Here is a 14,153-nt window from a genome sequence, read left to right on the forward strand (position 1 = left end):
ACCTCACTCGAGTATAAGCCGAGGGGGGCTTTTTCAGCATAAAAAAATGTGATGAAAAACTAGGCTTATACTCGAGTATATATGGTAATCTTTATATGGTGTAGTTTGCACGATAATTGTTAGGTGTGAATATGTGCAGCAAGCGAGAGACCAGCGATAAATCATTATATTAACGATTGGCTCTTTCATGGGGACCTGAAAATCATCGTTGGTCTGCATCGTTTGGTAAAAACAGGTGTTGTATGATTTCTCGAAGGCAGAAGGGTTGACTAGAAGTGTGGTTGTGTTCAAATGAATGATTGAAACCACCCAATTACTGTTCAGTGTAGATGTATGCCTAGTGAACGATATGTGATCGCTACATCACCGCTGATTGCGTATTCACTTCACTTTATCTTCCCGTGTAAATGGGCCCTTAGTCTAACTAGGTGTTGGCCACAGTCTGCTTCCCCTGTGCCCAGTGAACCGAATAATCAGACCACAATAGTTGCTATTATTTATTATAATTAATTATATAACCAAAAAATATTGGAATGTTGACTTGGAGCCCAACCAGGAATCTCTCCCACTCATCACTGTTCAATATATCTACTAGAGATCAGCCTTTAAATTTCCATGTAAATGGATGTACGTTCCAAGTCTTTCTGACATTCCATAAACGGTCATTGGAAGCCATTGCTCACACCATGAAGTCCTTCGTTGTCTGTGACGTGTGCATCAAATTTGTTAAGCTGTTCAACTAAGTATTAGGAATTAGAATATCTGAGAAACATATTGCATCCCTGACAAAGTCTCGATTTAATTGCGTTGTGTGCTCCAGTCAAAAACTTCTGTCTGAAGACCTTTACAAAAATTGTTGATGCACAGTCTACGTTCTCTGATTGGCCCATCATGCCTTCATCAACAGTGTACCCGTCAGTGCCACCCCCACACTTGTCAAAACAACACTTTAAAATCCTCTCAAATGTTGCGTGGGGGAGATCACCTAGCATCACTTTTCTCAACGCACAATTTTTTTCTTCTTTTTTTTGGTTTAAGAAAATAAATGGAATTTTGAATATTGATAGCACCAATTGTGCGGCATCTCGTAAGATTCTTCACTCTCGCATCATTGTGTATTTTTGTACCTCTAAGATACATAATAATATATTCTAGACAGGCACTACACACTCCATCGTGCAGTGTTATCCACCGCCACTCATCTATAACTCAAAAGTTTGGCTATACAATCATTAGGAGGATATTTCATTGTTCCGTTTTCAGTCTACCTCTCAATAAGAAATTTAGTAAAAAAAAAATTTGGGGGGTGACGTCTCCTTTTTCCCTTGTCTGCAGAATCCCCCATAAACAGTATCAATTATGCACAACTATCTAACACATTGAACTTTCTCATTGGCTTGGAGGGTTGTCTTGATGACCAAGCTCTGCCTTTTATGACCTTAACTTCTCCTACGAAGGGCAGATGTCATGGTATATGTATAATGTACTTTCAAATCATACATATAGATTCTTAAAAAATGTTCCTACATCATCCTAAAACACAAACACTTATATAACATAGGCAGTTTTCCCAGCGTCCTACAGGTCATTAGTTACAACATACGGGTTATCATATAAGCTCCTTGCTTAGACTCTGGCAACGTTGTAACATTCCATATAGGAAGTAACATTCCAAACAGGAAGTGACAAGTATTGCGGATTTTTTGTATCCTGCCGCTTTGTGGTTTGTGGTTTTATTGGAATAACATGTAAAGAGTAAACAGCTCTGTGACCGTCTTCTGTTGCCACCATATTTTTTTTTCTAGGTCACATTTCCCCTTTAACACAAGCTTCAAACTGGTGTGGTGCGCCTGTTGGAAGGATTGTTGTGTAGGGTGTCCTTGTAGTCTTTGGGAATAGAGTTATGAACTTGAAGAAAGTTATGCTCCCTTTCAGAATTCAGTAAAGAACCAACAGTCATCTTAGTAGGGTCTCGGGCGGTTAGCGTGTAGAGGGAGATATCGCTAGTGGGAATGGGGTTGAAACTTTTACCTACGGGAGAAGGGTCTCTAGAGCGAGGCTCTGTAGAACGGGAGCTGGAACGCCTACGGAAACGATACCGGTAGCTTGGTATCCGGGTAAAGGCAGATTTCTTGAAGAGGTCAGAATGGGATTTAGCTCTTATTTGCCGATGCTTTTCAATAAACATGTGTACAGCTAAAACTCCAACCATTTCAGCAATAATGAACGACAGAGCCCCGAAATAAAAAGACCAGCCATAAGAATAGTTGCTCTTCTTGGAGTCACTCTGGCCAGGGTCTCCGGCATTGGCAGAAATGTAGACAATTATTCCAATAATATTGCTCAGACCTGAAAGAGAAAAGAATCATTAGGGGAATCCAAAAACATTCAGAGAGTGGTTCTTAATTGTCATGATCGTATAAACCAGAGATTCTCAGTCTTTTTCTATTGGGGCTTCATCACTGCAGTTGGGTAAACAGAGCCTGGTGGGGAGTAGTGGTACTGGACTAATGAGTAAGTAATGCCTGTTTTATTCAGTTTCCCAACAGTGACTTTTTTGGCTGAAATCGGACAACCCATTTAACTAGTTACAAGCCACTTATTAGAGAGGATTAAACAGCTGAGGATTTTCTGCTGTAACTGCACTGTATGGTTGGGGTCACACAGGATGGAATTCCAGCGGGATTCTCGTGGAATGGCCGCACCAAAAAACCAAGAGAATTCTGCTGGAAAAGCGCAGCTTCCAAACCTGCAGCCCATAGCCACTGGTTTTGTAGCAGTTTTGCTGTCGGCATTCCACTGCGGTTTTCTCTCCCTATAGAGAGGAGAGAGGCCGCTGCGGAAAAGAGAAAAGAATTGACATACTGCGGAGTTGAATTCCGCGCCGCATGTCAGTTTTTGTGCGGCTTGGCCACAACAGATTGGCCGCAGCGTGTGGACAAGATTTTTGCAAAATCTTGTCCACTTCGCTGGCTAATCCCGTGATTAGGATCCGCAAGCGGAACTGCTGTGCAGACTTTCCGCGGTAACTCTGACCCGTGTGATCGCAGCCTAACTCTACCTGCGTTTTTGCTGCGGAAATTTCACAAAAAATCCGTAGCATCTCTGCAACATGACCCTTGTGGGGTCTTCTTGTGCAGTGGTGTTAAAGTATACCAAGAATGGCGTGATCGAGGGAAAACATTCACCTTGGGTCTAATATTCTTGTAGAACAATTTTAACACCTAGTGGAATCTATGCCACAACAGATTGCTGCAGTTCTACAGGCCAAAGGAGGTCCAACGCACTACTAGATGGGGACTCTAATACAGTGGCCTTTCAATGTATGTCTATGCAGGGAGTTTGGAGCTCGATAGCAGAAAAATGTAGCGCAGATGGCGATTGTACCTATCAGGTATTGCATTTTTTGACTCTTTAAATGAATGTCCTTGTTTTTTTTCTCTCATCTCTGTGATTTTGCTACTGAGTTGGGGTCAGGATATGAGTCTGTAATACGGATACACAAATGCACCTGTAATATGCTTGCATGGAATTGGCCTAATACTGAACTCAGTTCTAGTTTTGGGACTGTACTCACCTGCAGAGACAAAGAAGATCCCTGCACTGAGAATGACATTGTGCTTATTTTTGTAAAACTCACTGGCAGCAACACATAGACCTCCAAAGAATAGAAGGCCAACACTGAGGATAGGAAAGATACTGGAGGCCCGTACTGCACCTACAGGAGACAGAGCAGAGATATACAGTATATTAACACAGGGAGGAATTAAAAACACATAAGCGCAATATATAATCTATATCAAAATCTATAGGTGTAGCTTGAAGCTCCTGAGCGCCAATGCAAAATCTATAAAAAGCCCCCCTACCCACCATGTGCTGTTTATAATACATGTGCCTTCTTAAGAGGCATAGGGGTCTTTGGGTCTGGGTATGACTGCGGTCTTTGCACCCCCTGCAGCTACAGATTAGATTGTTAGATAAATATGAAATGGAGAGTTGCTCAACTTTCATATATATTTTGAGTTTTAACCTCTCACCATTTTTGGGCTCACTGCTTGCGATCAGTAAATAAAAAGATTCTTCTTTACAACAGAGGCTGAAAATCAGCTCTGAATATGTACAAATGCCACCGCTGCAGGGCACGTTGCAGGAGAGAGCCACTAGGTGTGGCTTTAAAAGGGAATTTGTCCACACGGCCATTCAGATTTACTACTATTTATACCAGGAACTGGCGTAAATTACAGTGTACATCAGCATGGGTGGACTGAAAGATGCGCCAAATGTATTAAGAGGCTTGTTCCTAGTTATGCATTTGGTACACATCACGGCAGCAGCATTTTTACTTAGACTGGTGTCTAAAAATCAATCTAAAGGCCCATTTAGACAAAACAATAATCGCTCAAAAGCCATCTTTTGAGCGATAATCGTTGTGTGTAAATGTGCCCATCTTTCACTGTTCGGCCGAACGAGGAATTTCAGTTCTGCCTGAAAGCCATCCTTTGGCAGAACAGCTGATAAGATGGACTGCACGCTGTGATCTGCTCAGGAAGAGCTGATTACAGCTGATTGCTTTGTCTCAGCTGTTCTCAGCTGTCAGCTCTGCTGGTAGAACAAAGCAAAGGTAATCAGGGAACAGTGGGAGGTCTGTTCCCTGATTACAACTCTCGGCGGCTCACACGCAAATAGTTGGTACTAATAGGCATTAGTACCAAGTAGTAGTTTATGCAAAATGATCGCTCAAAAGCCATCTTTTGAGCGATCATCTTTGTGGTGTGAATGCACCATAAATCAATATACTCCACTGTACATAGTGTGCACCTATATCAGTTGGATATACTCTGCCACTCTCTCATATCTATCTATCTATCTATCTATCTATCTATCTATCTATCTATCTATCTATCTATCTGTGACTTTACATGGGACAACTATCATTCAAGTATTAGCTCAATAAAGCAGATGTAAGCAGCAGTTGCTCCATTTACATAACCACCCAGGTGACCAGTGAGAATCTGTTTGCTAGTTGCTTAGTTTGAGCTCACTTATAATAGTCACTGGCTGATTAATTATCCTCTGGTATAAACAAGTAATCATCTTTCAATGACTAGCCAACAGCTTTGCAGGGAAGTGTGCGCTTGTTCAGTATGTGCCTCCCACTGAATGCTGATTGGCTTCTGCCTTTTTTTAAAAAATTTTGCCTTCCTACTTAATGCTCATTGGTTCCCCAAAACATATAAATATATGCAAGTGATGCGCAACTGAACAGTCCTTGCTGGTCTTCGAAAGAACACTGGCTGCTGCGGTCTCTGGCTAGTTTTGGTCTTTGAAGATAAACTCCCTGCAGCACCAACTGTTCAGTCAAACCAGTAAGATGTAAGTGCGTTCAGTGGACATTGCAACCAGCGAGTGTGCATTGGGGAGGGGTCAAAAAAACCTCCCCCCCCTAAAATATGAATGATATTTTTGGCCCATGCAAATACTTCCAATTCAGTCAACGATCATGAAATTGAATGACAGGTGAACAACAATCACTCTGTGTAAAAGCACTCAAACAGTTGTTCTTACGCTTTAGCAATTATTTTGAGTGACTGTTCAGACAATAGTTTTCCTGTGCAGAGCCACCTTATCTCCATCTATCTCTATTCTCTTTATTTCATATATATCTATCTAATATTTATCATGTATCTCATATCTATCTATCTATCTATCTATCTATCTATCTATCTATCTATCTATCTATCTATCTCCTATCTATCTATCTCCTATCTATCTATCTATCTATCTATCTCATATCTATCTATCTATCTATCTCATATCTATCTATCTATCTCTCCATCTATCTATCTATCTATCTCATATCTATCTATCTATCTCCTATCTATCTATCTATCTATCTATCTATCTATCTCCTATCTATCTATCTATCTATCTATCTATCTATCTCATATCTATCTATCTATCTATCTATCTCATATCTATCTCTCCATCTATCTATCTATCTCATATCTATCTATCTATCTCCTATCTATCTATCTATCTATCTATCTATCTATCTATCTATCTATCTATCTATCTATCTATCTCATATCTATCTATCTCTCTCTCTCTCTATCTATCTATCTCATATCTATCTCTCCATCTATCTATCTATCTATCTCATATCTATCTATCTATCTCATATCTATCTATCTATCTCATATCTATCTCATATCTATCTATCTCATATCTATCTATCTATCTATCTATCTATCTATCTATCTATCTATCTATCTATCTATCTCATATCTATCTATCTATCTCCTATCTATCTATCTATCTATCTATCTATCTATCTATCTATCTATCTATCTATCTATCTATCTATCTATCTCCTATCCATCTATCTATCTATCTATCTATCTATCTATCTATCTATCTATCTCCTATCCATCTATCTATCCATCTATCTATCTCCTATCCATCTATCTATCTATCTATCTATCTATCTATCTCCCTTATCATATCAGTCTAGCTCATATCTACCTGATTATTACAAACATGAAATATATGCAATTGCCCTTTAATTGCCCTTCATGTTGCTTTGATTTTAGCTACAACACAGAAGATTCTAGTGAGAATTTCACCGTTCACCTGGGTGACTCGGATAAGAACCCCGTCCCTTTGATTAACGTTTTCCAGCTGTGAATGTGCTACCTGCCGGCGGTCTGTTCTTGCAGGTTTTTCTTTTTTTCCCACTGTAACAATTGTGTATCTACTTCTGTGCTATCTCTAATGCGAAAGAACAGGTTCAAAGTTCCGAGGGTATAAAAAGACACAAAGAAAAATAGACGTCTGTCTCTCAATAAATAAAAAGCTATCTAGCCAGGCCGAGAAATGCCCGGGGCATCCAGATTGCAAGAAACTTGTTACAGAGTATCTTTATTTATACAGAATCCCAGCAAGCATCTTGTTCCTATCAGCCAACTTGCTCGGGGCACTTAGAGCGGCGCACACGATTGGCTCTGGACCGGCAAGTACATTGACATGGATGTCACTGATTATTGACCGTTGAGTGGCTGAGCTCTGCAGCGGCTAGGCTGTTTTGCTTGCTTTTATTTAAATGTAGGCAGTTCACTACAGAGGGTGAAGGGTTGATCCGTTAATATACAGTATTCTCAATGCTATATTAATCACTTGCGTCTCAGGGGGGCGGTCATGAGGTCATGACGTGACAACAGATGTATTTGAAAGAACAGTAAATCTGAAGTATATACAGCAACATAACTAGTAGGGATGGTGTTGGGTGCCAGGAGGGCGCCAACAAGCCACTGTCTTGGCAAGGGTAATTTGATACAGGGGTAGGGCAGCAAACTAAATCCTTACCCCAGGCGAAGAAAGGCCTAGATACTCATATATAGCTCCTAAAAATGTCTCTTTTTGAACCGATCAATGGATCTACATTAATACATTTACTGTATTACATGGGCAAATGCAGGTCCAATTAAGGGAGGAGGGGTTCCAAGAGCTTTGGTGCTGACATAAGAGACTGCAAATTTCTGCAATTACTCTCACTTTACCAACTTTCTGTATATATTATATCACACATTTTTACATAAGGTGGTTGAGAGGTTAGTGATAACATACATGTCATACTCCTGCAGGTTCACAGTGGCTTGGCAGTTGATACATAGTATCTCTGGTGGTCTAGAGGGGTGAAGAAATTAACACTGATATTCATCATCCATGGTTGTCTAGGATAGGTAGGGGTTAAGCAGATAAGTATCTGATTGATAGGGATCTAATCTCTGGAATCCCCACCAGTTACATGACCTGGGGTCCTTAGTGCCCCTGAACAAATTGGGCGGTAGTCACACATGCACATTACTGCTCCATTCATTTCAATGGGACTGCCAGATATAGCCAAGCTCAAGCACTTGGCTAACTCCTATAGTTCCAATGAAATGAACGGAGAGGTAGTTCACATGTGTAATCACCACTCCATTTTTTGGGGGACACTTAGAACCCCTCTTCTCGTGATCAATGGCGGTACCAGCAGTTGGACCTCCACTGATCAGATACTTCTTCTCTATCCTGTGAATGAGGATAACTTCATTTCATGAAGCAACCCCTTTAATATCTAGGTTGCCTATGGTGAAGTGGTTAATACACCTAATGTTATATTTAACTATTTTACTGAACTGCTTAGACAGGGGTCTAAATCAACTGCGATTTTCTGCTGAAAATCAAAGAATGCTCTACTTTAAAGGTAGATTCCGCACGGACGGCATCCATTGAAGTCAATCAAAGCTATCCATCCCGCAGCCCTTTCCCAATCATCATTGAAAGGTCGCAGGATCCGCACCATCGCCTAGTGACAGCACGCCATCATCTATACTGCGCATGTGCGCCAGCCAGTGCATTCGCAGTATAGATAAAGAAGACTGCGGACAGGTACGTGGGGTAACCGGCTGGGCACCAGGTCGAATTCCGCTGCTGGATCCCGCACGCAGAATCCGACCGGGTCATGTGCAGTCAGCCTAAGTCATAAATATGTCATCCCCACCTCCCAGTGGCTTGCACTTCACTTTTCCCTTCAGGCTCTGTGTAAATGTTTAGAAAGCTCCTTAAGGTACATTTAGACAGAATAATCATTCAAAAAATCACTAGATCATTCGAATAAGAACGATAATCATTCAATGTAAATATGGCCAACAATTGAATGAGGAATGATAATTTGTTTGCTTATCATTCATTTCATGCAAGCTTGAAAATCATCGTTGGCTCGTTTGCTAATCGTTCTATTTAAAAACTGGTTGTACTTAGGGAAACAATGTGTGGCATTATTAAAAGTTTATTCTAATCTAGGAATTACTGATAAGAAAAAGTAAAAAGCCAAAGACATCTGTGTGACCACCCCTGAAGAGACGAGCTGTGTCCAAGAGAAGCTGTCACGCTAGTCTGGATGGACCTATCGGTATGCGGGACACCTGTATGTAGACTATTTTTCCAGTTTACAACAAAAAATAAATAACTTTTCGGTTGTGTTCTCTTGACACAAAAAACGGGTCTCCTTGTAATTATGTCTAGATGTTTGAGACTTGTTGTTATGCTTCCCCTTCACCACTTTCTTCCATTCTCTGCCTCTCTTCTGTCAGAAGAGAAATTGCTGAGGATGTATTAGTTGACCGTGAATATCCCAGACCGCTTTGTATTGAGGTTGAAGAGCAGACAGGGTGATGACTCAAAGTAAAGTCCTTACGCAGTAAATACTCTGCAGTGTCCTGCTCGTAATCTGCGTCCTCCGGAAAATGATCAATTTTCTTGCACATTCCTCTGAAGGCTCCTGCGGGAGAGAGATAACTAGTTACACAAAAGAAGTGACTGTGCCAAAAAATACTGGAACTTAAAATTCTGTCTTCAGAGATGAAGGGTCCTGCAAGGCACTAACATCCAAAACCACAAAACAGACGTCATCTTCTACTTAACACCTTATACTCATGAGACATTTACATCCTTGCATAGTAAAGAAGTCATCAACTCTCAGTAGAACAGGCGAGGACATATTGGGATTTGATTGGTTGGATTAATTTACATATTCCTACAGTATTTTGTATATTTGGGGTGGGCGAAGAGCCTCCCACACAATATTGAGACATGAAGCATAAAGTTCCCCAACTATTATTGACTGAGTGTTGTAAGAAACATTTCTGTCTAGCAGTCCATAAGATCTTGTGGTCCACCTAGGCAGTGATATTAGAAGATCTTCTCATTTATTTCCTCCAGACCATGACAACATAAGTAGGGCAGGGCAACATCACTTTCTTCAGTGGCTCTAAACACCTGGAAAACCATAGAGAGCTCTCCTACCAGCAAGGTTCTTCCATGGTTCTCTGCTAACTAATTGTCCGCTCTCCAAGATTTCTCCCTACCTCTCCCTTCTTCTGGACATACCATCTCTTGAATGTAACCCTAAAGCTCACCTTTTAAGACAAGCTTTGTAGTATTACACACTATTCTACCAAAAGTAAATAGACACCTGAGCAAGAATAAAAAGTAGTATTTATTTCCATATGTTACTAATTAGTGGGGCTCCTTTGGCCCTAATGACAGTGGATTCTCTCTGTGACATACTTTTTAGTAACTTCTGATGCACTTCAACTGGTATTTCCTTCCATTCACCCTGCAATTGTCTGGCAACTTCTCTGAAAGAAGATGCATCGCCCCATCTACAGTGGTACAAGGAGCGTCGTCAGTGGAAGAACATTCTATGGAGTGATAAATCCTGCTAGGCCATCTTCAAACCATCTTCTTTGAAAGAACTCAACAGGTATTTGCAGGATGAATAGAGGGAAATACCAGCTGAAGTGCATCAGATGTTAGTAGAAAGTATGCGCCGGAGAGTATCCAATGTCATTAGGGCCAAAGAAGCCCCACTAAGTAGTAACATATAGAAATACATATTACTTTTGATTCTTGCTCAGGTGTCCAATTACCTTTGCATAGGATAGTGCACGTGGGCTTTTTAAATGAATGTTGGATCATGCAATACATGGATGGGTTCTGTCCACCAGAGTGGGAGCCACTCTGGCACATAGTAGGGAGTACAACGTATATGGAAAGAGGAGTTTAGAGATGTAAGATGCAACTGTGAGGTGTTGCATTGATAAATACATAGGTCAGAAGCAAAGCATTCCATAGTCCAGGTGCAGCACGGAAGAGGTCTTGGAAATAGAAGTGGAAGAGTCAGATGAGGGCCGACAATGTCATATGTCATTGATCTAGCATTCAAAACAGGTAACTGGCAAGCTAAAAATCTGATGTAGAATGATATGGGAACATCTGAGTGAGCCTCAGTCTTCATGCCACACTGTTTACGTTTGCCCTTTGCCAACTCCTATATCTCTGCACAGATGCCACACTATGCCCTCTACAAGGCACTTTTATGTTCTGTACAGAACAGTGGTACTCTAAAGACATAAGCACTCACTAATAATTATTTGCAACTTCTAAGGAAGTTAGAACACATGCTGCTTATTGGAGAAAGAATCAAAGTTACTCTACTTAATACATTGTTAAAGGGGTTGTTCAGTTGTACCCTACCTTTAGGATAGGCCATCAATAATATAGATCAGTGGGCATCTGCCGCCTGGGATCCTCATTGATCAACTGCTTGCTGGGCTGATGCGCACATGCTTTGAACTGATTTCTGCAGAAAGCAGACAGCTCTGATCCCACTGCAGTGGCCAAACGTGGTATAACAGGCAAAGTTCCCATTGAAGTGTTTGGCCTGCAATACCAAGTCTGGCCACTGCTGCGGGAACAGTGCTGTCTGCTTCCCATAGAAGTCATCTTCAGCTCAATGAACAAGTGCCCAGTAGCTGATCAGTAGGGGGGGGGGGGCTCTGTTGATCTATTATTCTTGGCTTATCCTAAGAATTTAGGTACCTTTACATGGGGCGATTATCCTGGAAATAGCCAACTTGGGTAATAGTTATCCCATGTACACGCAGCCGCCGACAGGGCACTGAGTGAGAAACCACTCACCTGTGGGAGTCGCTTGCATTTTCAGAGAACTGAAAACTCAGTGACTATCAGGCTATGTAAATAGGAGTTGCTCAATCTTTGAATGCAGACGGGCGGATCGTAACGATGAGCGATCTGCTCTGTCCCGATTCACTTGAATAACTATCGCTCCTGTGTATAGCACAGGAGTGATAGTCACTGGTATGGCTGTTGGGCGTTAATGCGCCCGAGCGTCATACTGTGTAAAGGTTCCTTAAAACATCAATAGTTTACAATTGGACCACCCCTTTGAAGCCAATGTATAGATTATGAACCGGCCACATACAGGGCTGAAATCACAATTCTGCAGCTTATCACTAGAAATCTGTTGCCATTTTATTGACTGACACCCCTTATAGCATAGGGTACAGTGAGAATTGTAGTTTCACAACAGCTGTAGAGACAAAGATTGGGCACTACTACTCTATACAGGCATTGAGCTAGCACGCAACAGCAATAGCATGTAGGGTCATGCAGCCTATACTAGAGTCCATTATTCAGCTTTGGATGTGAATGGAGTATAGTATAAGCTAGGGGGTTCTCGAAGTGGTTTTTATGGACCCTCAGGGGTCAATTTTGACTTGCTGGTGGTCCATGTCAGCAAGAAAAACATTTGCAGTTGCACGAGATGTAAATGGGGGTCCACGTGAGCGAACCCCATTAAGGCAGGTCATCATCAACAATTAGGCATTCTGTAAATGACATAATACACCTCACACAGATTGTGTACCTAATACTTATAACAGACATAGAAATGACTTACCTCTTTGATATTTCATAAAATGGTTTATGTAGAGTTCACGCAAAACTTCTTGGGCCCTGGCAATGGACAAAACAGAAATGTGCCGTAGCTAATTTACCTATAAAGTTTCTACTGTGCATCGTTTTCACGTGATCCGCCAGAGCCCAAGAAGTTTTGCGTGAACTACTCCTATCTGCTTTGTGGTGTGTCATGTTCATGTGCAAGTTATTACAAGTTTTCATAGTGGCAGCAACGCATCGCGTGTATACCTGCTGCTTATCCTGCATTATGGACTATCGCAAAAAAAGGTTTTAATAGCTTTTCCATCTTCAGACCTCGTGGAAAGGAGTTGTAGCGCAGTCGCCAATCTTCTTACGAAAAAAAGAAATCGATTGCAAATCACTGGGCGTGGAGCTGTGAGACTATCAGAGCATCAGGCTCATCTCTCGCAGTAACAGCATTATTGGTGTATTAATAATATTAATAATAATAATCTTTATTTATATAGCGCCAACATATAACAATAGGGGTGAGGGTCCTGCTCCAACGAGCTTACATACTACAAATAATGGGGTGATACAGAAGGTAAAGGGGCTGGAGATGTGCACAGTATGGCGAGGTGGAGAGTGTGGGATGGCCGAGTCGAAATGACTGCAGGGGGCGGTTCATGGCGGGTATCAGGGATTGCTATCAGTAGGACAGGGAGCATGTTATTAGGCGGAGTACAGAGGGATTTGGTTTAGGGAATATGGTATGCCTCCCTGAAGAAGTGCGTTTTTAGGGCACGCCTGAAGTTTTGTGTGTCAGGGATTTCCTGGATAGTTTGGGGTAGTGTGTTCCAGAGGACTCGTGCTGCTCTGGAGAAGTCTTGGAGGTTTGAATTAAAGGGGCACTTAATCTAATTTCGTTAGCGGAGAGAGTCAATGTAGGGCGGCACGGTACTGTGGAGGGCTTTATAGATAAATGTAGTGCGTTTGAAATAAATTCTGTATTTGATGGGCAGCCAGTGCAGTGACCCGCACAGGGCAGAGGCGTCTGAGTAGTGGCTGGACAAAAAGATGAGCCTCGCTGCCGCATTCTGGATTTAGTTTGGCGTTGGGGGAGGCTGATCAGTAGTGAGTTGCAATAATCAAGCTGAGAGTGGATGAGGGCAACAGTGAGCATTTTTAGCATGTCCACAATGAGAAAAGGGTGGATTCTTGCGATGTTCTTGATGTTTGGACAAAAGATAGAATATAGGTGGTAAAGGAGAGATCGGAGTCGAATATAACCCCAGGGCAGCGGGCATGCTGTCTGGGAACTATGGTGGTGCCACACACTAAGATGGAGATATCAGGATGAGGTCGGTTAGTAGAGGATGGAAACACCAGTAGGTCAGTTTTTTGAGAGGTTCAGTTTTAGGTAGAGAGAGGACATAGTGTTAGAGACAGCGGACAGACAGTCGGTGGCATTCTGAAGGACTGGGGCTGTGATGTCACGGGAGGAGGTGTATAACTGAGTTTCGTCAGCATAGAGATAGTAGTGAAAGCCAAATTTCTGATGGTTTGTCCAGTAGGGCCTGTGTAGATCGAGAAGAAGAGGGGGCCAAGGACCGAGCCTTGGGGACCTCAACAGCAAGGAGAAGAGGAGGTAGAGCCATACACTGAATGAGCAATCAGAGAGGTAGGAGAACCAGTAGAGAGCAGTGTCCTTTAGTCCAATGGAGCAAAGAATACTGAGGAGGAGTTTGTGGTCAACAGTGTTAAATGGTGGAGGAGGATCAGTAGGGAGTAGCCCCCTCCTGATTTGGCTGTCAGGAGTTAATTTGACACTATTATAAGGGCCGTTTCTGTCGAGTATAGGGGTCGGAAGCCGGACTGTAAGGGGTCAA

At 41.9% G+C, this 14,153-nt stretch overlaps 1 protein-coding gene across 1 annotated transcript in view; it reads right to left on the reverse strand.

Moving 5' to 3' along the window:
- Positions 1-484: 484 nt before the first annotated feature.
- CACNG3 (calcium voltage-gated channel auxiliary subunit gamma 3) overlaps positions 485-14,153 on the reverse strand; it is a 96,486-nt gene continuing 82,817 nt past the window's right edge. Inside the window, exons 2-4 of the mRNA XM_066576541.1 lie at positions 9,239-9,322; positions 3,578-3,718; positions 485-2,349 (exon numbers count right to left, since the gene is read on the reverse strand). Coding sequence (XP_066432638.1) covers positions 1,832-2,349; positions 3,578-3,718; positions 9,239-9,322 — 743 coding nt within the window. The 3' untranslated portion in view covers positions 485-1,831. The remainder of the gene's footprint in view (positions 2,350-3,577; positions 3,719-9,238; positions 9,323-14,153) is intronic.

Source organism: Eleutherodactylus coqui, chromosome 8 (assembly GCF_035609145.1).
Source record: "Eleutherodactylus coqui strain aEleCoq1 chromosome 8, aEleCoq1.hap1, whole genome shotgun sequence".
Classification (NCBI taxonomy): Eukaryota; Metazoa; Chordata; class Amphibia; order Anura; family Eleutherodactylidae; genus Eleutherodactylus; species Eleutherodactylus coqui.